At 43.2% G+C, this 25,344-nt stretch overlaps 1 protein-coding gene across 9 annotated transcripts in view; it reads left to right on the top strand.

Moving 5' to 3' along the window:
- Window positions 1-25,344, top strand: part of Map4k3 (mitogen-activated protein kinase kinase kinase kinase 3) — a 148,294-nt gene that overhangs the window by 23,658 nt on the left and 99,292 nt on the right. For 8 of the 9 annotated variants that reach the window (NM_001360278.1, NM_001290345.1, XM_006524198.3 and 5 more), the window contains exon 2: window positions 24,224-24,281. In NM_001360278.1, coding sequence (NP_001347207.1) covers window positions 24,224-24,281 — 58 coding nt within the window. Of the gene's footprint in view, window positions 1-24,223; window positions 24,282-25,344 lie in introns of those variants that run through there. The other variant, XM_006524199.3, reaches the window with a different exon arrangement.

Here is a 25,344-nt window from a genome sequence, read left to right as displayed (position 1 = left end):
CCTGATTTGCTTTTCCTGTGACTTTTGTGAATAAGTTTACTTTTCACCTGACCCCACACCTCAGCCATCAACTGTGTTGCTGTTCTCTGAGGAGCCAGGGGAAAGTGGAGTTACCTTTGTGGTCCCTGGCCAGAACCCATGTTTTGGCTCTGAGTGTTTATTATTTTTTATACTTTTCTCTATTATGGGGGGGGGGAGATCTGCCTCTGTGCCCATGTGGAGGGCAGAGGACAACTCTCATGGAGTCGTATCCTTCCTTCCACACTTAGGTGGGTTCTGCAGATAAAAACCAGGTCTCCAGACGTGGTGTAAGAAGCCAACCTGCTGCGCTCTCACACTGGCCTATTGAGTCTCTCTCTGGCTCAGCTACGGCCACACCAGCTTCTAGAGCTGGAGATTGCCTGTCCCTTCCAAGTCCTCCTCAGTGTCAGGGTTGGAGCTTGGGTGATCCTATCCTTTCCTTCTAGTGCAAGGACTTTAGTCCTTCGAAATATTCTTTATGTGGAAACAAGATTATGTACACACACACACACACACACACACACACATACACACACACACACTAAGAATGGATCCTGGGAGGAAGGAGGAAGGGCGGGAGGATGGGGAGCAAGAGAGGCTGATGGGAAAGAAAAAGAAATGATGCATGCATACATTGTTATATATGACGGTGTTTGACATATACGGCATGAAAGTAGACGAGGAGGATTGTAGGAGGAAAGGGGGTACGAGAAGGAGGGGCGAGTAAAGCATGAGAGAGGCAAGTGAGCAAGTACTGTGACGTGCGTGTGAAAAAGTTATAAACGATGTCACCACGTAGCATGTGTGTGGAGATCAGAGAACACACTTGTGGGAGTTAGTTTTGTCTCCCAACCATGTAGGTTTCAGGCATTGAACTTGGGTGGTAAGTGCCCTAACCTGCTGAGCCTTGCTGGCACAAGAAGGCTATTGTTTTACACACTAGCTAAAAACTTAACATCCTTCTTTTATTCTTTGCTTATTTATTTACTTACACATTGCTATTTATTTTTTGAACTATGATGGAGTCTTGTGCTTACAGAGATATTTGACATAGCAGAATTGAGTGAATGACAAAAATGTTCGTCAAATAAAAGCTTATTGGTTCCATCAACTTGAGGTGGCCATTCGGAGGAGGGTCAGAGCTGCAGTTGTAGTGTTGTAGTCTTACCACATAATAGAGAGGCATAAAAACATACCAAAGGAACAGTAGCTCTGGTTTTCACAGAATACCTGGCATATCATTGGCTCCTAATGAATATGTAGTGACCAAGCAGGACCCTGCAGCCATCTGCTGCTCTCTTCCCTTACGCCATGAAGTAGGCTCTGGTTAGAAAGAATGGAAGTTAGTGCACTCCGCTAGGAATGTGTACTACAAGTTTGTAGTATAATTTCAGTAAGGAAAACATCAGAATTTGTGTAGACAGGAGGGAGGGAATGTATTGGCCCTCTCTAGGCTTCCTTTGAATTGGATCTTAAATAACAGGTTTAACTAAAAATAAAGCCTAGGAAAGCACTCCTGACACAGATGCTCAGTGCCTGCACCCAGATGTAAGGAGCATATGAAATACAGTTAGCAAGATACTCACACATGTGTACTTATGCACACGAACAAACCAAAAAATAATTTAAAAATAGAAGTTTGGTGAGATGGCTCAGCAGTAAAGGCACTTGCCCCCAAATCCGATGGCCTGAGTTCTATCCTTGGGACTTCCCATGGTAGACAAATAAAACCTGATTCCCATAAATTGTCCTCTGATTTCCACCTAAGCTCTGTGTGTCACACACACAGGAATAAATACATGTAATAAAGATCCTTCTCGCCGGGCAGTGGTAGCGCACGCCTTTAATCCCAGCACTCGGGAGGCAGAGGCAGGTGGATTTCTGAGTTTGAGGCCAGCCTTGTCTACAGAGTGAGTTCCAGGACAGCCAGGGCTACACAGAGAAACCCTGTCTTAAAAAAACCAACCAGCCAACCAACCAAACATCAACAAAAAAAGATCCTTTTCTAAAAAAAAAAAAAAAGGTGTATTGCTTTAGTTCTAGTATGTGAACAGAAACTCACAAATGAAGTAATTGGTGAATTTATAAAAATAAAAACTGAAGTAGACTATTCGGGGCTTTGGATCCCTGGTGCCAGGGTTCAGGTGGGGGAGCTGAACCCTAGCGCGCTCCACGGTTCTGGTTCCGTTGTGGAGGCAGACATACACATCTCTGGCCTCATATGTGTTCATGTGTCTTCTCATCTCCACAGTACCACACATGTGCATGTTCACTCTCACTGTGCATGCACACACTCATCTCCACAGTACCACACATGTGCGTGTTCACTCACACTGTGCATGCACACACTCATCTCCACAGTACCACACATGTGTGTGTTCACTCTCACTGTGCACACACACACTCATTTTTTACGCATACAAACTGATATGCTGTGTTTCAGAACATTGGATCCTGTTGTTTACCAGACTTAAAACAGCAGATAGAACATTAAAATCTTTGGTTTTTCTAAACACCTTGTAATATTTCTAAAAATTCCATGTGGATTGTATGGTATGGATGTGTTTCATGTGAATGAGAAAATTATATGTAGAAAGGCCTTTTTAGAGTTCCACAAACAGAAACTATGATAAATGTATTAATACATGTGATGTCCTGCGACATAATGCTTTATACGTTTAGATAAGTTTCGTTTTTGAGAAACTAGCAAACTTTTCAAAATTTGAAAAAATGTCTTTATCCTTCATATTTCTAAAAGTATCTTTAATCAACCATTGAGATTTCTTAAAAATAATCCTTTAAGTACTGTTTTCATTATAAATAGTTTAACATTTCTCAACACAGTTTTTCTTCATACACTTGCATATTTGTTCCAAAAGCATGTAACAAGATCCTTGGCTGTTACAGCAAAGTGATTATAATGGTTTTCACTAGAGTTTGAAATTATTATGTGTGCTCAAAGAACCAAAATTTCCATAGATAGATAGCTTTGCAAAAATGTGGAGATCTTTGCTGTATTACCCATTGCTTTGTTATTAGAATGATCTATTATGCCAAGCTTCTAGAACTCTGAATTGTCTGCATTATTTATGTGGTGCAGATTGCTGATGAATATGAGGAGCTGTGAACTCTCAATGCAGGCTGTGTGTGGTGCAGCCCGCCAATCTGTCATGCATTCAGCTGCCTGCTAGATAATACAGTGGCCTCTTCCTATTCCAGAGTCTGGACAGGTGTGTAGCCCCTCCTCCCTCCGTCTAGACCAGCGTGCTCCTGTTCAGACTTGTGTATAATAGAAACCAAGAAGATACTGGAATCAGGGCTTACACCTGTCCCAGCCAGGCGCATCTCTAGACTCTACTGTGGGTGTGCTGGGTGTGGAATGTGCATGGTTATTTTTAGTCTGTTTCCACAGTTTCGAGTTTTCTTGTTTGTTTATTGTTTTTCTTTTAAGTTTGAGTTTATCTCAGGATCTACTATACTCGATCTCTGCTCTTCTCTTCTCTTCTCTTCTCTTCTCTTCTCTTCTCTTCTCTTCTCTTCTCTTCTCTCTACCTACTAGATTGTCCTGAAGAAGCTTGTCAACTGGCTTAGTTTTACTCCTTTGATTCCTTCATGTTCCTAGTCAGCACTTATTCCAAACCTGAAAATAACAACTGTGTATTTGTTCGTTGGTTGTTTTCATTTTAACGTTAACATTTAACATTTTATTAACATAAGGAGGCTGTAGAGATGGTCCCCTATTCACTCAGATTAGATCTCAGGACCCAAAATAAGTAGCTCACAGGCACCTGTTTTAGCTCCAGGGCATCTGTCACCCTCTTCTAGCCTCCAAGGTACCCATTTACTTATGTATATGCTATACATAAGTAAATATTTTAAAAATTAAACATAAGTTCAATGAATTGAACATATACTTTCTGTAAGCATGACTCCATTTTCTGGGTATGAAAATACAATAAGACAGTCCAGGACCTCACAGCTTTAACCAGCATTTAGTAAACATAATAAAAGTTACTTTGATGCAGCGTAATTATATATATTGAGGGTCCTAAGAAAAATTACATTGCAGAAATTCTTTGTAAGTTTGTTTGGTTTTGCTCAAAAAGTTTTTCTAAATTGCTTTTTTGACCTCCAGTAACTTCTATGTAAATGATATGGTATAACCAAATATGGGGCTCATACATGACTTAATCCCAGCACCCTGGAGGGTGAGATTGGAGAATTTCCACTTTGGGATACCAAAAAATATAAATATATTATCTGACTTGCTAAGTGTGACACATGGACATAGCTGTGAAACCATCAGAGCAATAATAAATAGATCCACGATTCTCTTAAGGTTTTTTTTTTCTTTTGTCCTGTATAATTACCCTTCATTTCTCCACTCACCTCTTCTTTCTTTTTGATTTCTTAAAATTTTCATACAGATATAGTACCTTAGGCATATCCCTTCCTCTCCCTCCCTTTTCTCACCCCTCTCAATTATTCCTTTTGTTCTGCTAGATACTTCGACCTCATTTTTGTTTTCTACACACACACACACACATTCTTTTATAAACAATTCTTTACCCGTTCCTCTGTTGTTAGACACCTAATGAGTTCCTGATGTGTTGACTTGGAGTCCTTTCACAAAATACCAAGAATGGCATGTTTGGGTCATGTGATGGATATATTTTGCTTTCAGTTTATTTTATGTTGTATGAATGTTTTGGCTGCATGTGTATCTATGCACCGTGTGTGCGCAGGTTCCCCTGGAAGACAACCTGGGGTCATCAGGTCTCCTGGAACTAGACTTACAGACGATGATGAGCTGCAGTGTGGGTGCTGGAACCAAACGTGGATCCTCTGGAGGAGCCGAAAGTTCTCTTTACCACTGACTGTGCCATCTCTCCAGTCCGGTATTTTAAGTCCTGTGATAAACCTCCATTCAGATTCTCATAGAATCTGGACTGGCTCACACTCCCATCCCACCCACAGTGGATAAGGTCCCTCCTTGTTGTCCACATTCTGCCAGCATTGGATACCCGTGTTTGTGTTCTTTATAGCTGACACTCAGACTGCTGATAAAATCTCACTCAGGGTAGTTTTGACTTGCATTTCTCTGATGGCTGGTGAAGATAGACCTTTTTTTCATGATTTTAAAAAAAAAAAACTTTGCCATTTGTAATTTTGAGCACTACCTGTTCATTTGGTTAGCCTACTTATTAATTGGGTTATTGATTTCTTGGTTTTTTTTACATCTTTGTGTGTCCTAGCTTTACCTTCTGTCAGTATAGCTAACAAAGTTTTGTTCGATTCTATAGGTCATCTCTTCTTCTATAATTTGCCTTTTCAGCTCCTGATTCTCATTGTTGGCTATGGCTCAGCCCCCTTCTCTGCCTGACCCTGAGGTATTTCTGCTGCTTTCCCCACTGCTTCAGTTTTAGGGCTCTTGGGTCTTAGATTCTTTGGCTTTGATTTTTTTGCACGGTGAGTGATATCGTCTATACGTTGAAGAATCTGTCTTTTTTATGATGTGTATTTTTCACTTCTTTGTAGAGAATCTTGTTTATCACTATGTGAGTTTATATCTGAGAAGGAGAGAGCCATCAATAAAACCTAAACTAGCTATCTGAAAAGATATATAACAGAAAGACAGACCTCTGCCAAGATCAGTCAAGAAATGAAAGTCATAAGTAGTATTTATTGGTTAATATCAATAATGAAGAGGACATACTCGTCAATATAGCAGATACTTAAAAACACCCAAGAGAATATTATGAACAATTTGTGCGAACAAAAAGAAAGCCTAAGAGATAGCTGGCAGAGTTGAGACGTTGCGATATCCCAGAGAAGAGACTGGGACTCCTGTGTGTTAGGAATCAAAGCAGAGGGAAGGACTTAGCAGGCTCCTGTAATTCCTTGAATGGAGGGGTGGGCGTGGCAGGCATGTCCAGCCTTCTGACATGGCTGCCAGCTGTCATCTGTAAAGTACATGCTGGAGAGCCTCGAAGTCATAAATAAGTTAATGATCTTGTGTTGGGCTTCATCCTGGGCTGCATGGGACATGCCTGCAGGGATTTGGCTCGGGCAGTTACTACCAGTGAATTGCAGTTGAGGGTTGGTGCTGTGTGAACCCCTTGGGCTGATGCAAATCTGGAGCACCTAGAAGTCTCGTCTGCTTGTGTTAAAACAGGCTCGAGTTCCTGTTTTTAAACTCAGCAGCTTGGTTTTCTATTTAAGAGTGTGTCTTTAAATGTTTCCAGAAACATAAAGTACCATTAAAAAAATCAGATTAAACTCCTCCTCATATACTTATTAGTTATTAGGTGGGTCTGAGGTGTGAACAAAGGCCCCACCGTGAGAGGTCTCTTGTAACACACTACAGTGTGTGCTTGTAACAACAGTGCTGACGTTCTTGGCACAGATTACTTGGAGTGATAAAGCTGTATGTAGCTTAGCTTCAGATCTCTAGAAGTTCTTGCCAAGCTTGTCTGATTGCCCTTAGGCAGCAGGGAGCCCTCTCTAGACTATGGCCCCGGGTATCCCTCGTTCATGGTGTATGAGGTCCCTAAAGGTCTTGAAAATGATCTGGTGAGGTGCTAGGTGTAGACAGCTCTCCTCCCCACCCATCTCAAACGAGCCCTCAGTACGGAAGGAGGAAGGTCAGAGCGTTCTGGGCTTTTGTTCTTTTTAGCAGACAGCTGAGGAGCTGGAGAGATGGCTGAGAGGTGAAGAGCCTTGCCGCTCTCTCAGAACCCACAGTGGGCAGCTCACAGCAGCCTGTAACTCCAGCTCCGTGGGATCCGATGTCCTCTCTAGTCCTGCACACACAGAAACAGAAACAGAAAGACCTTTGGGAGCCAGTGCTGCGGGGGTGCAACAGCTTTCCCTGTGGTTGCCTTCCCGGGGTAGCTTGATGACCATTGCTTACCCCCCAGGCCTGCACCTGACCAGACGGAGTTATTACTAAAACTGCCATCCACACTATTTGCCACTTGTCAGGAATTCCTGTTCTTGTTTGTTTATTGTGTGAGACCAGGGATGGGACCCAAGTATTCTACCCCTTCAGTTCCAGCCAAACACAGCTGTGTGCCAAGCCAAGCAAGGACTGTGGCCATTTATTAGTAGTACAGTCGGCAACTCCAAAGCACAACACCTCTTCTAGCGTTAGTGGATTTCTTAGGAATGTGGTATGATGGGTAAATAAATATGATTGTACTTCTTGTGTAGATAGTTCACAGTTACTCGTGCAGTTTTGGTTATTTTAGTGATGAGTACATGAGGTCTTATTCTACTCTTCCCTGCCACCTTTCATTTATGTCTTTTCTAGGGTCTGTCTTGAAATTCCCTCACAAGCAGACAGGAAGAGTCATCTGGTGGTGTGTTCCAGGGGCTGCTGTAGTGCAGCATGTCTGGGCTGCTCATGCTGTGGAACAATTAAATAAACCATCACAGTGGATTTTAGTAAACAGTATTGTGCCTCAGTAGCAAACAATGGTGCAAATATTTTATATTTATTCCTCTGGTGACTGTTTCCAGGAATTCTACAGATACCAGTGTCCAGGGATGTTCATAGTCTTTTATGTAAAATAGCATAGTCTTGGCCCAGATTTCTTTGAGTGATGCGTCTGTAGCTTAGCTGTGCCCGTTGTCTTCCTGAGCTTTTGAAATTGGCCTAGGTGACATAATACTAAGTTTAGTATTATTTAGTATTTAGTAGGTGCAAGTGTAGCCCCACATTGCTTAGAAAGTATGTGCTCAGTGCAGCATTTTCCTCCAGATCTATTCAGCCTGCAGATAAAGAGTAGAAGGCCAACTGCAAATTTATTCTAAAGTAACAATGAGTACTGGAAAATGCAATTTAGCACTGCCCAGTGTGCACAGGCCCTAGACTTAGCACTGTCCAGCACTCACAGGCCCTGGGGTCAGCACTGTCCAGCACTCACAGGCCCTGGGGTCAATGCCATCCAGCATGCACAGGCCCTGGGGTCAGCACTGTCCAGTACGTACAGTATGCACAGGCCCTGGGATCAGCACTGTCCAGTACATACAGTATGCACAGGCCCTGGGGCCAGCACTGTCCAGTACGTACAGGCCCTGGGGTCAGCACTGTCTAGTACGTACAGGCCCTGGGGTCAGCACTGTCTAGTACGTACAGGCCCTGGGGTCAGCACTGTCCAGTACGTACAGGCCCTGGGGTCAGCACTGTCTAGTATGCACAGGCCCTGGGGTCAATGCTGTCCAGCATGCACAGGCCCTGGGATCAGCCTGGAACCCCATAAAAACAAAGGGAAAGTCAGTAAGCTGTTATCCCAATGCATCCTGGGACCACACTCTCCTCCTCACATTTATGCAGTCCTCACCTTTCCATCTGAGCTGTCTCCTCGGTCCCACTGAGCCGCTCTGTATCATGCTAGATTCATTTATCATCTTAAAATTCTGCGAAGCTGAAGTCAGTAATGGTCCGCTTTAATCACTGTGACAGCATACCTGAGATAATCAAGTTAGTAGGCGAAGGGCTCATTTTGAACCACAGTTTCAGAGGTTTCTGTGCATTGTTACTTTGAACTACGGCAGGCAGCACAATGTATCATGGGTAGTAGGGAAAATTCCCATCATAGTGTGGCATGATAGCTGAGAAGCAAGCAGAAAGCGGAAGGACCATGGGCCCCACCGTCTCCTTGAGGGCATCTGTTAGTGGCCTTAGTTTCATCAGGCCCAGCTCTTAAAGGTTCCCCCACCTTCAGACGGTGCTGTGGCCTAGAGCAAACCTTCAGTACCTGGGACTCCGAACTGAAGCCTGCTCTCCAATCTGGTCTCATTGCTTAGCATTTCTTTTGAGATGTCTGCATGTGGCAGTGGCAGTCTGATCATTTCTAACTCCCAAGCAGCATTCCATTGTGACTACTTCACATCGGGTTTAACCTTCACTTGTAGAAGAAACTGGCATGATTCCACCAGTAGAAGCAATGGCAGTTGATCTCTGATTGGGAAGTTATTGAATTCGCTAGTGAATATCTGAGCTACCAGCATTACACACACCCTTAAACTATTAGTGCCACTAAACTATTAGTTCCACTATTAGTGATAACAGACTCTGATTTTCACCCTGTGGTTTGTGCTGGGAATTGAACCTAGAACCTCTTGTGAGTTGTACAAGTAGTCTATTGGTCTCTATCCCCAACCACTCTTCGTTTTTAAATTTTTATTTATTTTATATATGTGAGTACACTGTTGCTGTCTTCAGACACACCAGAAGAGGGCATCAGATCCCATTACAGATGGTTATGAGTCACCATGTGGTTGCTGGGAATTGAACTCAGGACCTCTGGAAGAGCAGACAGTGTCTTAACCACTGAGTCATCTCTCCAGTCACTTTTCATTTTTTTAATTTGAGATGGTCTTATTAAAGGTTAACCAAACTAGTCTTGAACTCACCCTGTAGTCAAGACAGCCTGAACTTGGAGTTTGTCCTGCCTCAGCCTCCTAACCCTAAGTAAAGGCCTGACCTTGACTGTCCTCCCCAAGTGTGTTGCCCCGCATCCTGTATCTGCTGACCCCCACCCCGAGCAGCATCTTTCAAAGCCTGGCACTTACTGCATGGTTGTGGAGGTGCCTGAGGAAGAGGCACACGTCTGTCTCATGCTTGCTGCCCTGTGCTCTCCGCATCCCTGAACCAGGGAAAACATTCTTGGGTAGAAGTGTGTAAAGCCTCGCAGAACTGGCGCCCCGTGGCGTTAGGGTTCACGTCCATGGAAGATGTGAGAGCTCCATTACTAAGATGCTAACTCTCGGTGGTCTTTTGTAATTGTCAGACATAGCGCGAAGAGATTGCTGTTTTTCATCTGCTTCCCACATACATTCTTGCTAGAGTAGAAGCAAAGATCACTGAGAGGAGCCCACCTGGTATCAGTGCTGTGAGGCTGATGGGGATGGACCACAGCCTGAAAGCAGTGTTCTGCAGTCACCTGATCTCCTCCAGTAGCATGAGTATGTGCCTTAAAATACTTAAAATGCTTGCTTCAAAGTTTCAGGACCACTGACCAGGGCAGATGTCTTTTATCAAGTTGCATTCTTCATGTAAATATTATAATCTTTTAATTAGAAGTCTTAAGGACACTGCCCTTTTCATGGAAAACCACAACCCTGAAACTACTTTTACTTGGCTGTGCCAGTTGTAGCGTGCTTGAAGCTTCTCGAGATTTGGAATCTGCCTGCTCTTAGAATAGTGTGGCTTGCGTCGTTGGTAAAGTGCATCATGGGTTTCTCTTGTTCACAGGCACATGTACTGAATAACGTCTAAAAACTGTACAGGTTGTCAGAACATCTTGTTTACATAGTTGCTCCCCTCTCCTCCAGCAATGCTTTTAAAATTAAGTAATAATAATTTAAAAGTGAGGGGCTGGAGAGATGGCTAGCAGTTAAGTGCTCTTGTTGCTCTTCCAGAGGACCTGAGTTTGGCTCACCATGCCCATGTCTACCAACACGTAGCCCCTGTAACTCTAGCTCCGAGATGTCAGACGCCTCCTCAGACTCTCAGGCATCCACACACATTGGCATGCATTCACACACACAGACATAAACAATAATACACCTTTTTTAAAATTAGAGAAGCGAGGCCCTTTCTTCTATACAACGTTTCCTCATGACCCATATTTAGCTTCTAGTTACTAGTCTGTTTCTTAATCTATTTTATTTTTTGCACTTCCATGGTGTACATAATTGGATATGCGTGTTCGAGTACATGTGGGAACATGTGCAGGTGTGTGTGGAAGCCTGAATGGTTGTTCTCTACTGAGGTAGGTCCACTGAACTACAAAGTAGACTCTGGCTAGTCCTGCTAGCTGACTGGCCCCAGGGATCCGCCTCCTCTTCTGCCTCTGCCTCCTAGGCTCTAGGTTTCCAGGCAGCCCTGAAGCTTTGTTCTTAGATGGGTGCTCAGGATCCAAACTCTGGTCTTCAAGCTTGTGTGGCAAGTGCTTCAGCCACTGCGCCACATCTGCTGCCCAGTGTGTGTCGTTTCCGAGCGTTTCCGAGCATACGTGCTCTCTTGTATAGATACGCTTGTATATGCTGCTTTTACTTATATCACCGTGCAGCTTCCACTTCTAGTCCAGTGCCATGTTAAGGTCTCTGCTTTAGGCATGTGACTGTCAAAGTGGACCCTACTATCTTCCCTGGCCATGTTCACGTTGTCCTGAGATTACAGTCGGCAGAACCAGAGCAAGTGAGCTGCCGCTGGCAGTGTTGAAAGCAGGAGGACTGTGAGAGTGTGGGCTGTGCCCCTGCTGGCCAGCCATCCTCCTGTAAACAGTGACAGCAGGAGGAGGGGTCGAAACCCTTGCATGCTACACCAAGAACATCTCTGTTCTTCCTTGGAGTTTATCAGATGAGTGCTCATTTGGTTTGACTTTAAAATTTTGTGTCATGGAAACACCTATGTATTCCATTGTTTGCAATAAAGGTAGGCATAACTTCAATAGGTTTTTCTTTTTTTTAAAAAAAAAAAAACAACTTAGATCTAAGAAGGGATTTAAAATTAAAAACTGAAGTTTGCTGTTATATAAACTTTTATGAAAATAGAATTCTTAGTTACTAATAAGAACAGGATTCTGAAATGTGTAGGTGCTAAATTTTATAAAACATGTTTTACCTCTTTATTTGCTGAGTTGTGTTTCAAGATCCCGAGTGGGCGTCAGAACTCTCAAATAGTGTCAGAGCACTGTGTGAGCGCAGGGAGTGTGTGCAGTGACCCGCCATCCAGTCATAGAGCTGGATTTTACTTTTTCCTAGATATGCATACCTATAATAAGGTTCAATTTGACACACTAATTACAATATGGAAAAATAGAATAATTGTACCAGTGTACAATAATGAAGATTGCCTGATGCATCATTCATTATTTCTGGAGTGTTGCATTTAATATTTTCTGACCATAGTTGACCAGTTGTAACTGACGCTGCATAAAGTCACTGTGTTGGTGACACTGCTGTCGTTTTTATTTCCATGTTGGTGAAGCTCTCTGATTGATATGAATGGCTTTTCCAATGTACTTTCCAGTTTCTCTAGCTGGAGCAAGTGAGCAAGTGGAGGTGGCCTGAGGAAGTGATCTAATAGCTTGATGACAAAGCAGCAGACCCAGACTTTAAATCAAGAAGCAGAAGATCCTGGACCTATTTAGAGAAGTGGTTCTTAAAGATACACTATTAATTTTTAAATTATGTATATGGAGATACAAAAGGCTGGACATATTGGATGCCCTGGAGCTAGAGTACAGGTGGGTTTGGGTCACTAGTAAAGTGTGTTGGACCATCTCTTCAGCCCACACAGAAGTCGTTTTGTTTTATGTTTGAGTGTTTGCCTGTGTGTATGTATGTGTAGATATCACATGTATTCCTGGTGCCCAGGGAGTCAGAAGAGGAAGCTAGATTCCCTGGGACTGAAGTTACAGATGGTTGTGAGCTGCAGTGTGGGTGCTGGGAACTAAAGCTGGCTCCCCTGGAAGAGCAGCACTTCACTGAGCCTTCTCCATCCTGATCCTGTAGTGCCTCTGTTGTTGTTGTGCATAATCTATAGGAAGAAGAACCGGTGTACATTATCTGCAGTGTTTCTGGACCACAGGAAATCCTCCCTGTATAGTTCTATGATGGCTCTCTCCTAGTTGCAGGGATCGGTGGAGGAAGGGCGTTGCTCGAGGGAAGAAGGTCAGTGTGGACCGAGCTTTTGCCGTGTTCACGTGTGATGGATGGTAGGCTGTGGGTTGGATTACCTCATTAGTGCAGCTAACAGAAGAGCACTCTGTGCTGCACTGTCGGCCTTGAGAACACTCTTCCTGCTCACCGCCAGCTTCTGATTGAGAGTGGCTGACAATTGTGGGGGGTGGGCGGGTGTAACACTCGGAAATGACCACGCCCAGACCCTCATGCAACCAAATAAGCGCCCCTACCCACAGAGCCATTTCTCCCGCCTCAGTCTGTTGTCTTCATCATCCAGGAAGCATCACCTTTGCACAAGATGCCAGCTTTGTTACTCTGCACGTCCCACATAGCGTAGTCAGGTCCTTAAATGACTTAACTTCACTCCCTACTCTCCACTCATTTTCAGAACATATTGCTTATATTTTTAGTCCATCTTTTTTTTAGTTGTAAAAATTAGACATCATTATTATTGTTTTCTGTAGTTATCAGTATTGATTATATTTACCCAAGATTGCTAATTTTTGTTGAAATTTCTTTTATTTTAAATTTTCCTTCTGAGTCTTTTTTATGAGATATATATTCTAGAATTCATGTTAAGCATCATTTGGTGGTAAACTCAAATTCTACTAGAAAAGACTAGTTTTGTCTTATTTCATGAGTACAGTTTTTGCTGAGAATGTAATTCTAGGTAGATGTAATTTTTGTTAATGCACAGTGTCATTCAGCAGTCCAAGTGAGTGTGTGTGTGTGTGTGTGTGTGAATGTGTGTGAGTGTGTGCCTGTGTGCTTGAGTGTGTGTGTGTGAGTGAGTGTGTGATTGTATGTGTGTGTTGGCACATATATGGAGGTCAGAGGACCACTCTGGAAGTCATTCAGTCTTTCGTCTGTAGGAGTTCCAGGTTCAAGCTCAGATCCACAGGCATCTTAGGCGGCAGGCATCTCTACCTGTGTAGCATCCCTCTAGTCCCTTATTTAGGTGTTTGTAATGGCAGGACTTTTTAATCTTATCTAACATGCTTCCAAGAGACACGTCTTCAGCGATTCCTGTTTGTTTGTTTGTTTGTTTGTTTTAAGTGGTCCTAGAATTCGAATTTAGGGCCTTATTCACACCATGCAAGAATGCTACGTACGGAGCTACAGTCCCCGCCTGCAGGAGTGGTTGTCACACACACTGGAATCAGAACACCACTTGGCCACAGATACTGTTGTCTCTGTAATAGGAAGCTGGGATTTGATAACTCGATCCCTTATCCTCTCCTAGCCTTGGTACCACTTAAGTTTTATCCTCATTATTAGTTGACACTTAGGATCTGGCAGTTAGCAGGGACTGGAGAGATGGCTGAGCAGTGAAGAGCACTGACTGCTCTTCCAGAGACCTGAGTTTGATTCCCAGCACCCATACTTGATGGCACACAACCACCTGTAACTCCAATTCCAGGGCATCTGGAGGCAAACCTTTGGCCTCTGCAGACACATACATAAAAATAAATTTAAAAGCAAGATTCATGATCATGCAGGGTTGTCATGGGTTGTTTGGATAGAAAACTTCTATTTTTTTTAAGTGTTGTTGATATGACTCAATTCCATTTTGAATTCCAGAATTCAAAGAAAGTCTTTGAACTTGATCATGCCTGCTGGCTTGTTTCGTCATCCGCAGATGATTTTCCAGGACTACATCCAATCATTATCTGCTAACTGCATTTTTTTAAAGTTGCTTCGATGATCTCTGTTTTCTCTCTTTTTGAAGATCATATGTCTTAGAAACTTTGATCTTTAATTACCTAGTTTCAAGAAGTGAAGAGCCAAAGAGCCATTGCAATCAACTCTAGAAAAGAGAGGCTGTGAAAGAGGCATGGCATGACACAGGGCAGAAAGGCCTCAGGGATCAAGGCAGTTTGGAGATGTGTTCTTTTCTGAAATCTGTTTCCTGTGCACCTCTCCTCTCTTGTCTGAGATTGTTTCTTCAGAACCCTTCCCCCCTGCCCCTGCCCCACCACCTTCCCAGTCCTGCCAGCTGTACTATACTGGCCTAGCCTGATGGCATCGTCACACGGAGTCACTAGGTTACTTGGGGTGCTTCTCAGCATTTCCAGTGACATGCTTGCATTAAAAAAAAAAAAAAAAAAAAAAAAACAAAAAAACCTTTATTAGCCTTATGTGGCTATTAAAATCTAAACCAGAGGGACTAGATAGATGGCTCAGCAGTTAAGAGCACTGGCTGCTCTTCCAGAGGTCCTGAGTTAAATTCCCAGCAACCACATGGTGGCTCACAATCATTTGTAATGGGATCCAATGCCCTTTTTTGATGTGTCTGAGGACAACTACAGTGAGTGTACTCATATAAATAAGATAAAAAAAAAAAACCTTTTTAAAAAAAAAAATCTAAAGTAGAATACCGTAGCATCTTTCTGCTGATGTGGTAGAACACTGATGAGAGCCCAGAGGAAACCTAAACATAGCTGCCTGTAGTACTCATGGGTTAGAAGACAGCCTGTAAAAGATATTCCAGCCAAATTAATCAGGAGATTAAATGTACTTTACATTAAAAAATCAGTGCGTGTATGTGTATAAAAAAGCTGATTTAAAAATTGTCATGGGAAGCAAAACACTTACTATAAAGAATTCTGAAAAAGTTAAAGGAATCAAAACTAGGCTATGTGACATTAGTAAGGGTCACCACAAAGCAAAGGACCCACATAGTGTGCGGTATGAAACTGCACATGGAGAGACCAGCTGCTCACAAGGGCAGTAATGTGGAGGAAGACTGTCTTTTTAATAAGCAGAGTTGGGATAGTTCAACAAAAGTGAGCTCAAATGTGTCATAAGATAAATGTAATTAGAGCTGCAAAACTCAAAGCCAGCTGCAGAAGTAAGATGCAGGAGGAGACCTTCGGATAAGGGCTTAAGCAGTAAGGTCTTGGATGACACCAGAAGCACAGTCCACTAAAGGACATTCGACAAGGTGTGCTGCTCCTTAGCTTGCTGGACCTGCCACAGCAGAGTAGCATAGGCCAGGGGGACAGGGTCCTCTGCCAGAATGCTGGCGGGGTTGGTTCCCAGCTTGCTGAGAGCTGGCTGCCTTCTCACTGTGTTTTCATGGGCCTTAGACCTTAGAGTCCCTTCCTCTGTCTGAAAAGGTGTCAATTATATTAATTAGAACTGACCCGAACAGTCTCGTTTAACCTTAGTTATGTGTTTAAACTACTCGTCTCCAAATATGGCCATTTTCTAAGGTACTATGAGTGAGGAGTGGGTGGGGGTACAGAAGTTAGTTCAAACTGTATCTAGAATATATAGAGAACACTCAGATGTCAGTGAGAAAATAACTTGGTTAAAACATGGGCAAAGGACTAGAAGACAGACCCTTTAGCAAAGGATGGCAGATGGGGGCTTAAATAGGTATTCAGTGTCATCGGCAATTATGAAAATGCAAACTGAAGGCTCCGTGAGACGTGGCTGCATCTGTTAGCCATCTATTATGATGACTGATGCAAAGAAAGGCATCTGAATCCTCACTTGCTGCTGGGCATGCGCAGTGGTCCCTTGCTGCTGGGCATGCGCAGTGGTCCCCTCACGCTAGAAATAGTGTGTCAGTTTCTTAGAAGCTAAACATGTACCTTCTGTGGCTGAGCTCGCCCCACACCTTCGTTTTTGTGTAACCTGCGTACAGTATAGGCGCTCTGGTCATATTTGCCGAAAGTTGAAAGCAGCCCTGATGGCCTTCAGACTGTGGGTGCTGCATATTTGAGGCCCCGAGTTCAGTCCTTGGGTCTAGAGGGGTGTGTATGTATGTGTACACTCAAGAAAACAACAAAAACACGACTTACTCATGTCAGGAAGTACTCTGACATGGGTAAACAGACAGAATGTAAATTCTAGCAGAAAGGAATGAACTACTGGTGTGTGCAAGAGGTAGGTCGAGAGACTGCATCCTGAGTGATTTATATGGCTTTCCAATAAAACAGGCCTGTAGTGGCACCCAGGGAGGGTAATTTCTCTAGTGGGTTTTGAGGCAGTGGAGCTTTGCCGTGGCCTGATGGTCACGATAGCAACGATGTATATTTTAAAGCTATATTCTACCTACCACAATTCATGTTACTGTCTGATTTTAAAAATCTAAAACCCCTAGTCTTAAATGTTTATTGCATATGTACATATAATTGGAAAGTTCAGTTTTTCATGTTATTAGCTTACAATTGAACATAGGTAGCACAGCGTTCTTCTATTAGACCATGAAGATGCAACATCAGTGCTATGGGGCAGCAAAAGGTATGATCTCTGTCTCAGCTATTTATTAGTTCTGCCATTGTATTGAGAAAGCAGCCTTTGACAGTATTTAAATAAGTGAGCATGACTGTGTACTAATAAAACTTTATTTATAAAAACACACATTCTTACTTATCCTTAGAGAATCTGGCTCTACTGAGTCCTTTGTTTATGCTAATTCAAGGTTTTCAAGTAGAATGACCTTAAAATATACCATCAAAATTAAATAAAAATTTAATTCTAAGAGTATGGAAGCACATTGTTAGAAATGATAGACAGTAGACATGCAGGAAGAACACCCTGAGCAAGCCAGGGATATTTGCCACCCTGTCATTCTCCTGTGAACTAGAAGGTTCCTTTGTGGTGGACGTGTACCTGGTGCAGTTAGCTGTGGAAAAGCAACAAGATACATACTCATTCAGGGTGAGCATGGATCATCCATTTCCTTCTGACGGGGTGTGTGTGGGCCACACCCAGTCCTTATCCTCCCCCAGTGCACAGAATAGCCTGGTGTTTGCTTTGTGTGTGTGTGTGTGTGTGTGTGTGTGTGTGTGTGTGTGTCTGTGTGTGTGTGTGTGTGTCCCCGTGGGCCTTTAAGCCTCACTTTCCTCTCTGTGTCCTTTCCCCTCATCCCTTCCCTATGTTAGACACTTCCTGTCTTTCAGGTCTCAGCATGGATGGTGTCATCATCAGGAAGCCATCAGACCCAGAAGCTAAGTGGAGCAGGTGTCTGTGGCCACATCCTTAGACCTGGCTGTGCCTCAGAAGTGGCTTGGTGTTAGGGACAGGTTCCTGGGTTCCACTTGGAATCCCTTGATTCAGGGCTAATGTTTTGTTTGTTTGTTTTCTATTTCAGCATACTGTTTTTGTATACCCCACCAGCTGGGTTACTATTTGGAAGCTATTTAGAATACGTTTATTGTATATGTTGTTTTAGGAGGAATCTTAGGAATAAATAGTCTCTTCTATCTTGTTTTTGCAGAGTAGAGGGGTCAGGAAAAGGATCCAGTGGCCATTGCTTGCTCAGATCCACCCTGCGGCTTATTGCAATCTTAGCTGTCATTTCACACCCCATTTCCATGTCCACAGTGAACATCCTCTTCTACAGGATAAGTGTTGAAAGCTCTAGGTGCTCAGTACCCAGCAAGGGTCAGTTTTTACAACGATGGTTGTCTAACTGTGGTACCTGGCCTGCCCCGGGTGTTGGTGATTCCTCTTGATTGGGCTGCTTACTTACCTGTATTCCAATGTGCAGAGGACGCTCCTCATACCTGAGCGTGCTCAGCAGTGTGAAGTCAGCTCAGGAAAACAACTTTTCTATACTAGTCTAATCTGTCTGAAAGCCTCCCCATGGCTCATTCAGACAAAATCTCAAGCAGATCTGAAATCAAGAATTTTCAATGGGCTGGAGAGACGGCTCAGCTGTTAAAAGCTAGGGTCACAATCAAAAATATAAGAATTTTCAAGAGCGTTTGTAGACTGAGATTATTTCTAAATCTGTAGGATTCTCATCAGGCCCTCTTCAGTTTGAGAAAGATTACCTAGGGTCTGCGGGAGTGTGGGGGTGTTAGGAAGTGCCGAAGTGAAAATAGGTTAAGGGGACAGAGTCAGGATAACCTAAGCCTAGCTCTTAAGCTTAGGACCTAGTGATATGAGGTCTGGGATCTAGGCCCAGGACTGGGCGCTGTGGTAGAAGTGTGGCTGGTGCTGAGGAACCACAACTTGTTTGGTTTGGCCAGAGCATAAAGTAAAACTTTGGGAGTAACTAGGCAGATAGGTGGGGGCCAGATAATAAAGGGTTTTATTGAAGTTAAAAATACTGTGTTTCACAACTTCATATTCACATGCACAAGAATGAAATTGGAAACTCCCTATGGTGCAACATCATACAGAAAGTTACTAAAAGTGGATCATTGACCTTAATGTACGGGTGGAAAGTAAAGCCTGTTGGCAAAGAGCTCTGGCATGCTAGCTTTCTCAACCGTCGAGAAACACAGAGGGACAAAACAAGCCACGTTGGACTTCATCAAAATAAATACATTAATGCATCAAGGAGATGAAGGCGGGCACTAAGGTGTAGCCCCAAGCTGATGTGCTTGCCTGCTAGGCCAGTGAGACGGGAGGGGAAATGAGAAGAGCTCCTAATGGGAGAGAAAGTGTGCATGGTGTGCAGATTAAGGTCTAAACTTCTGGTGGTGTTTTAAGTGGATGCGCTAGGAGTGATGACGCACACCTGTAACTGGGTTCTAGAGGCGGGTGGGCATCCCCATGGGAGAGCCAAAGGAAAACACAAAGTAACAGAGTTCCAAGGCTATGGGGAACTGAAGCAGAATGTGTTAGTTGAGATAGTACAAGACACTAGAGCTGCTTTGGAAAACAATTTGGCAGCTCTTCAAACAACTTTTCCATTCTAGTGATCCATCTTCAAAGTCATGGGCCTGGAATATTATACAGCCCAGCATTTTTTAGTACATTTAAGGTCTGTATTTGAGAGAATTAGAAACAGGTTTACCCAGACATTTATATGGTTTCATATATAGTAGTAAGTAGTATTTATAACACACGAATATGAAAAGAACCCATGTGTTATGTGTACTGTTCTTGTCACTCTGAGCAAACACCTGAAAAGAAGCACCTTGAGGGGAAGAGGGAAGCTTTATTTTGGCTCCCGGTTAGATGGGGCGTGAATCCTCACGGCTGCGAATGGCTGCGAAGGGAGCTCCATCGTGTTGGAAGTGTGGACCTGCGAATCCTCTTGGCATGCCTCAGAACAGCAGGGATGCTCAGCCGGCTTCCCCCTCCCCTGAGTCTGGGCTGGGGCCTCAGCCCATGGGATGATGCCGGCTACAGTCGCCGGTGGTCTTCTTCCTCACTTATAATCTCTGCAAGCACAGATATGCCCAGAAACGTGTTTCCTCAGGGACCCTAGGCCAGTTGAGTTGACACTGAGGATTAACTACCTCCTTCTGTATCCTTCAGCGATGAGTAGAAAGCCCGACTGTATTTCTCTGCAACGTGATAGTATTTGTGAATAAGAACATTCTGAGTAGCAGGAGCACTAACCAGTGACCCCGTGTTGCTCAGTTCCATTTAGTGAAACATCCATACTACTCAAGACCCCAGGGACGGGAGAGTGGGAATGATCGCTGTGGGCTTAGGGGCTTGCTTTTGTTTTGGTGCTGTGGTGAAATATTCTAAAATTCAGCAGTGATGGTGCTCCACTAACTAATCTATGAAGTGGCCGCAGTGAGGTCCTCAGTGAAAGGGAAACTGCTGTGGAGTCCTCTGAGGGCTGTCAACAAACAGCAAGGTGTAATGCTCATGGCAGGCCACTTCAGTGTCTGCTTTTAAGAAGTATGAAAATTCTATTGCAATACTGACTTTGGTTTTTTTTTTTTAAAGTTCATACATGCTAATATCTTGGAATGTTAGCCTTGCTCATTTGAAAACTAAATTGCTTGAGCTGAATCAAAACTGATAAATCCAGAATAAATATTTGAGATATTATTGACTTAATCCTGAAATAAGTGATTTTTTTTTTTAAAGATAGGGTTTTGCTACATAGTCTTGATTGGCATTGCACTCTCGTACTGCCTCGGCATCTTAGTTACTAAAATCCCATGTCTGCAGCTACCAGTGTGCCACACAATCATAATGCATTCAAAACTCCATGGTTTCTGATGAGAAAAGGCTCTGAAATAGAAGTCCCCTGACTTCCTTTGGACCTCTACCCCGCCCTCACAGAGTATTACCAAGTAAGATACACTGAGTTGCACTGCAGAAAGCAGGAGGAGGGGGAGCTCTTAAGCCGCCTGGCTCCGGCCACTGGAAAGAGAGCACCAGAAGTTAATTATTCATCCCAGAGAGACTGGGGTTTGGAACTGATACCTTATAGCAAGTTTTTGACAGACCTTTTGAATTAATAAGTCAAAGAGTAGTGACAGACCCTCTGAAAGCATAGTGACTAGTGGCTTATTTCACCTGCTCACTAGGAGTTTACTGTCATGATTTCTCAGCTGAATATGGCTAATGAGAGCTCTGAGTAAATCAGCTCTTAGCCAAGTATTTTGAGTGCAGCAGCCATTTTGAAAGGACATTTGTGACTTTGTCCATGAAGAGTGTGCCCTCCTGTGGCCTCTGGGAACAAATTTTCAGCTCTGATCAATCAGCTTCACGTTGTGATGTCACACAGTGGAGTCACCATACCTCTTTTCAGTAAACAAGTGAGACTTTTGAACAGGTCTGATTAGAGATTCACTGAGTCAGGAAGTAGCATCCGGTTTTATTTTCGATGCCCAGTGTTTCCCCCAGGTCACCATGTCCCTGTTTGCAGATGCTCCACAGTGACATTCCAGGTTCATTGTTTATGTGATGTCTCATCCTGGAGAAAGGAACAGAATTTACTCAGTGCTGTTGGGGGGTTTGTCACACTTAAAAGAAAGGAACTTTGGCTAGAAGTACTCAGATCTGTTTTCCATTGTCTCCATATGGGCATCGTGAGTATTTGTTAGTGATGAAGATTATAAGTTGAAGAATTTTTAAAAACTTTTTTATATGTATATTTGCCTTATGTTTGTGTTGTATGTGCCTGGTGCCCATGGGGGCCAGGAGAGGGCATTGAATCCCCTGGAATAGGAATGGTGGAGAGCCGTCATGAGGGTGCTGGAAAAGCATCCGGTGCTTTTAACCGCTTCACCATCTCCTTCAGCCCTAAAGATAAGATTTTTAAATGAGTTTTCCCTGCATTTTTTAAATTTTTAACTTTCTATAGGGAATATATTAGTTACTTTCCTACTGCTTTGTTAAAACACTGTGATGTAAGGAACTTAGAGAAGAAAGTGTTTATTGGATTGGCTTTTCCAGAGCGTTGGAGTTCATGAGGAGGGAGCGAAGGCATGGGGTAGAAACAGCTGAGAGACCGTGAGCAGGAGGCACTGAGGGCACTGGAGATGACCGGAGGCTTTGAAACCTCAGCCTCCCCCACCCATGACACATTCTCCAACAAGGTCATTCCTCGTCACCCTTCCCAGACAGCCAACTGGGGACCAAGTATTCAAACAACTTAGGCTTACAGTGGGGTGGGAATCACACTCAGATACCACAAAAAGAATCTTTTGGATTTAAAAAAAAAATTAAGGCAGAGTCTCACTTTGTAACCTTGGCTGACCTGGAACTAACTTTGTAAACCAGGCTAGCCTTGAACTCGTGTCAACCGACACACCTGCCTCTCCCTCTCATCAAATGAAGTGCTAGGATTAAAGGTCTGTGCCACCACGATGACTCTAAAAAAGTAGTGTGTGGCATATGTATAATGTGTGTTTGTGCATGTTTGTGTGTGTTGAGGTCAGAAGTTGGCATCAGTGTCACCTATCAACTGCCAACATACTTTCTGGAGCAGAGATCATCCGGATGCTGGGATGACAGGCATGTGTAGCCATACTCGATACCTGTGCCCTGCTTTTCTGTGGCTGCCGAGGACTTAGACTCAGACCCTATTGCCTGTTCAGCAAGCACATTACCACGGGAACCTTCTCCCGGCCCTGGGAGAGTCTTAAGTGCATATTTTTAGTAAGAGCTTAACTTTTTTTTCTGCTTTCTTGTGTACTTCCCTAGTTTGCTTACGTGTGTTAGTGGAGGGAAGGAGTATATTTGTTGGTGTGTGAATGCTGCATATGCACGCCTTTGTGTATGGGGACTCAGGTGTGTGCAGGTGTTGAGAGGACATGTATGCAGATGTGTTCAGAGACCCAAGTTTGACGGCTGGAGGCATCTTCAGTGCTCTCATCTTACACGTCGAGGCAGGGTCCCTAACTGAGTCCAGAGCTAGCTGCTCCTGCTGTCTCTGTAGCCAGCTTGCTGTGGGGGTTCCCTGCCTGGGCCTCCAGAGAGCTGGGTTTTACATGAATCTTGGGAAGCTGAATTCCATTCTGACCCCCAACTTCAGCACAACAAGTGTTTTACCCGTGAGCCCCCTCCCCAGTCCCTCTGCTGGTATTTTAATGCCCTGGTACTCCCATGTTAATTGTCAGATTTTCCCCATCTATTACTAAGGGAGGACTGCAGCTAAATCTAATCCTGGCCATATGATAAGATCTTCCTATAATCGTGGGATTGCTTATGTTTTTCCCTTTAGACTGATATAAAAATTAATTAAATGTAAACACTAAAATACTTTGAAAATTCTTATCCAGTTTTATAGCATCTTAAATTGTTAAAGATTTACTGCCATTTTTTTAAAATCAAGTTCATAGATATTTTCTACTTAGATAAACAGTTGTAAACACTCATAGTCTAATATCTGATTGATTTTTGAGGCAGAAGGCAGGGTTGTGTAGCTCAAGATGGTCTCTAATTTTGAACAGTCTTCCTGACTCTTCCTAAGTGCTAGGATTGGCAGGCATGCCCTCATACCCAGCTTATGAATTGGCTAGCTTCTGTCTGTCCATCCCTCCCTTTTTAGATTAAAGATGTCATATAGCCCAGGCTATCCTTCAATTTCTGTAGTAACTGAGGATTATCTTGAACTTCGGATTTTCCTGTCTCCACCAGTGGATTATAGTGCTGTGGTTAAAGATGTGTGCCATCATGCCTGGTTTTACTAAGTTGGGGGTAGAACTCAGGGCTTCAGGCTGCCGTGCAAGTATTCCACCAATTGAGCCAAATCCCCAGCTCCATGAATCGATTTTTAAATTAATTTTATTTTTCATGAGTGGCTTATTTTGAATACATTGATTTTATTGGCAACATGTGGATTTGAAGTGACATAAGGGGGCTGCTTTCATAGTTAGATTCTAATTAAAGATTTCAGGCCAATCCCCTCTGTAGTTCTCCCAGCCTTTGCATGAAGAGCTCTGTAGTGTAATGCTTGGAGGAATTCACTAGGAAGTCTGGAGAAGACTTCCTGGCTTTGAGTCCCAGTGCTTCCACGTAGCCAGTGGTATGACCAAGCAGGCTTTTCACTTCGTTTTTCTTATTTGCAACACGGAACAGGACTGGTTTTTACCTTACAGGTCCTGTAAGAATCAAGTGAGTATCAAGCCACTTAGAACAGTGCCCAGTTAGTGTGGCAGTAAGTTTACACTTAGTGCTGGGATTCATTATGAAGGACTTGGTGCTGGCTGGCTGTAAATTAGATTGTAAATTTAATTATAATGTAAATTAGATACTTTAAAAATATTTATGATTGAAAATAAACAATAAACTGATAAGCTTATTATAGCTTTTTTTTTCATGATCTTTCCTCTTCTTCTTTTAGGCACGGAATGTCAACACTGGAGAATTAGCAGCAATTAAAGTGATAAAATTGGAACCAGGTAAATTATTTGAAATTTGATGTTTTTTATTGCTAGAAAGTCATTGTATATCATAGAGTAATTTTTTTATAGTTCATTTTTAAAAAATGGTCTTTGTAGTTCAGGTTGATCTTAAACTATTGATCTTCATACCCCAGCATCCTACGTCCTGCAATTGTAGGCATGCCTGGCTAATGCTTATTTTGATGTTTGATTACCATTCGCTGGTTTGCTCAGTGTCTCTCCTTCCTTCTTCCTCTCTGAGCCCAGCATGGGCTTTGCTCAGGTTTTCCTAGAGAAATGGTTGGTAGCTCTGGGATGGAGAGTAGGTCCGCAGGGGATGTGACATCAGAACTCCCCAGACTAACTGTGGCAAGTTTATACTAGCTTACTTATTTCCAGATGACATTGCTCTGTTATGAGAGGCAAGTGTGGTCCAGTGGGAAAGACCGGCCTACATTTGGGAAGCTGTAGTCTGGGTGTTTGTGTCCTGTCCTCTTGCTCTGTGTCCTGAGTTTCTCAACAGACCTCACCAGCTCTTAGCACCTGTGTGTCATTATATCTAAATAGTCCTTCCGACTTGATCAGCCCATTATAAAGCCTCTCAGAGCTGTCTGCTCTACTCTGTTCTCCTTTGTGTTCCCCTAAAACCTCCATCTTCCTGAGCCTACTGCTCTCTCATATCCTCCTCTGAACCACCTCGCTCTCTCCTTGCTACAGTAAGCAAGCCATCACGCTGATGGGTAGATGCAGCCCCCAGTACTTTAGGTTTTAGCTTCAGGGGGAACAGAAATCTATTCAGAGACACAGAGACTTTCTTTTTTTTTTTTTTTTTTAGGGATGGGCCAGCTTTTCTCTGAATGACCAATAATATTCTAGATGCTTCAGGCTGAAATATAAAGTAACATTCTGAGCTGCAAAACCAGACCACCTTCTGTTAGAGTTGCCCTACCCTTGACTTAGCTCATTGGTAAATTCCTTAGAAGTACCATTAAGATGGAACTTGGAGGATGTGTTGCTTGCTTGTGTAAACCACAGGAAAATACCATGAGCACAGAACACATTTTCAGTTAGATGCAGTTAC

Source organism: Mus musculus, chromosome 17 (genome assembly GCF_000001635.26).
Source record: "Mus musculus strain C57BL/6J chromosome 17, GRCm38.p6 C57BL/6J".
Classification (NCBI taxonomy): domain Eukaryota; kingdom Metazoa; phylum Chordata; class Mammalia; order Rodentia; family Muridae; genus Mus; species Mus musculus.
This window is presented reverse-complemented; position numbering and strand designations above follow the sequence as displayed.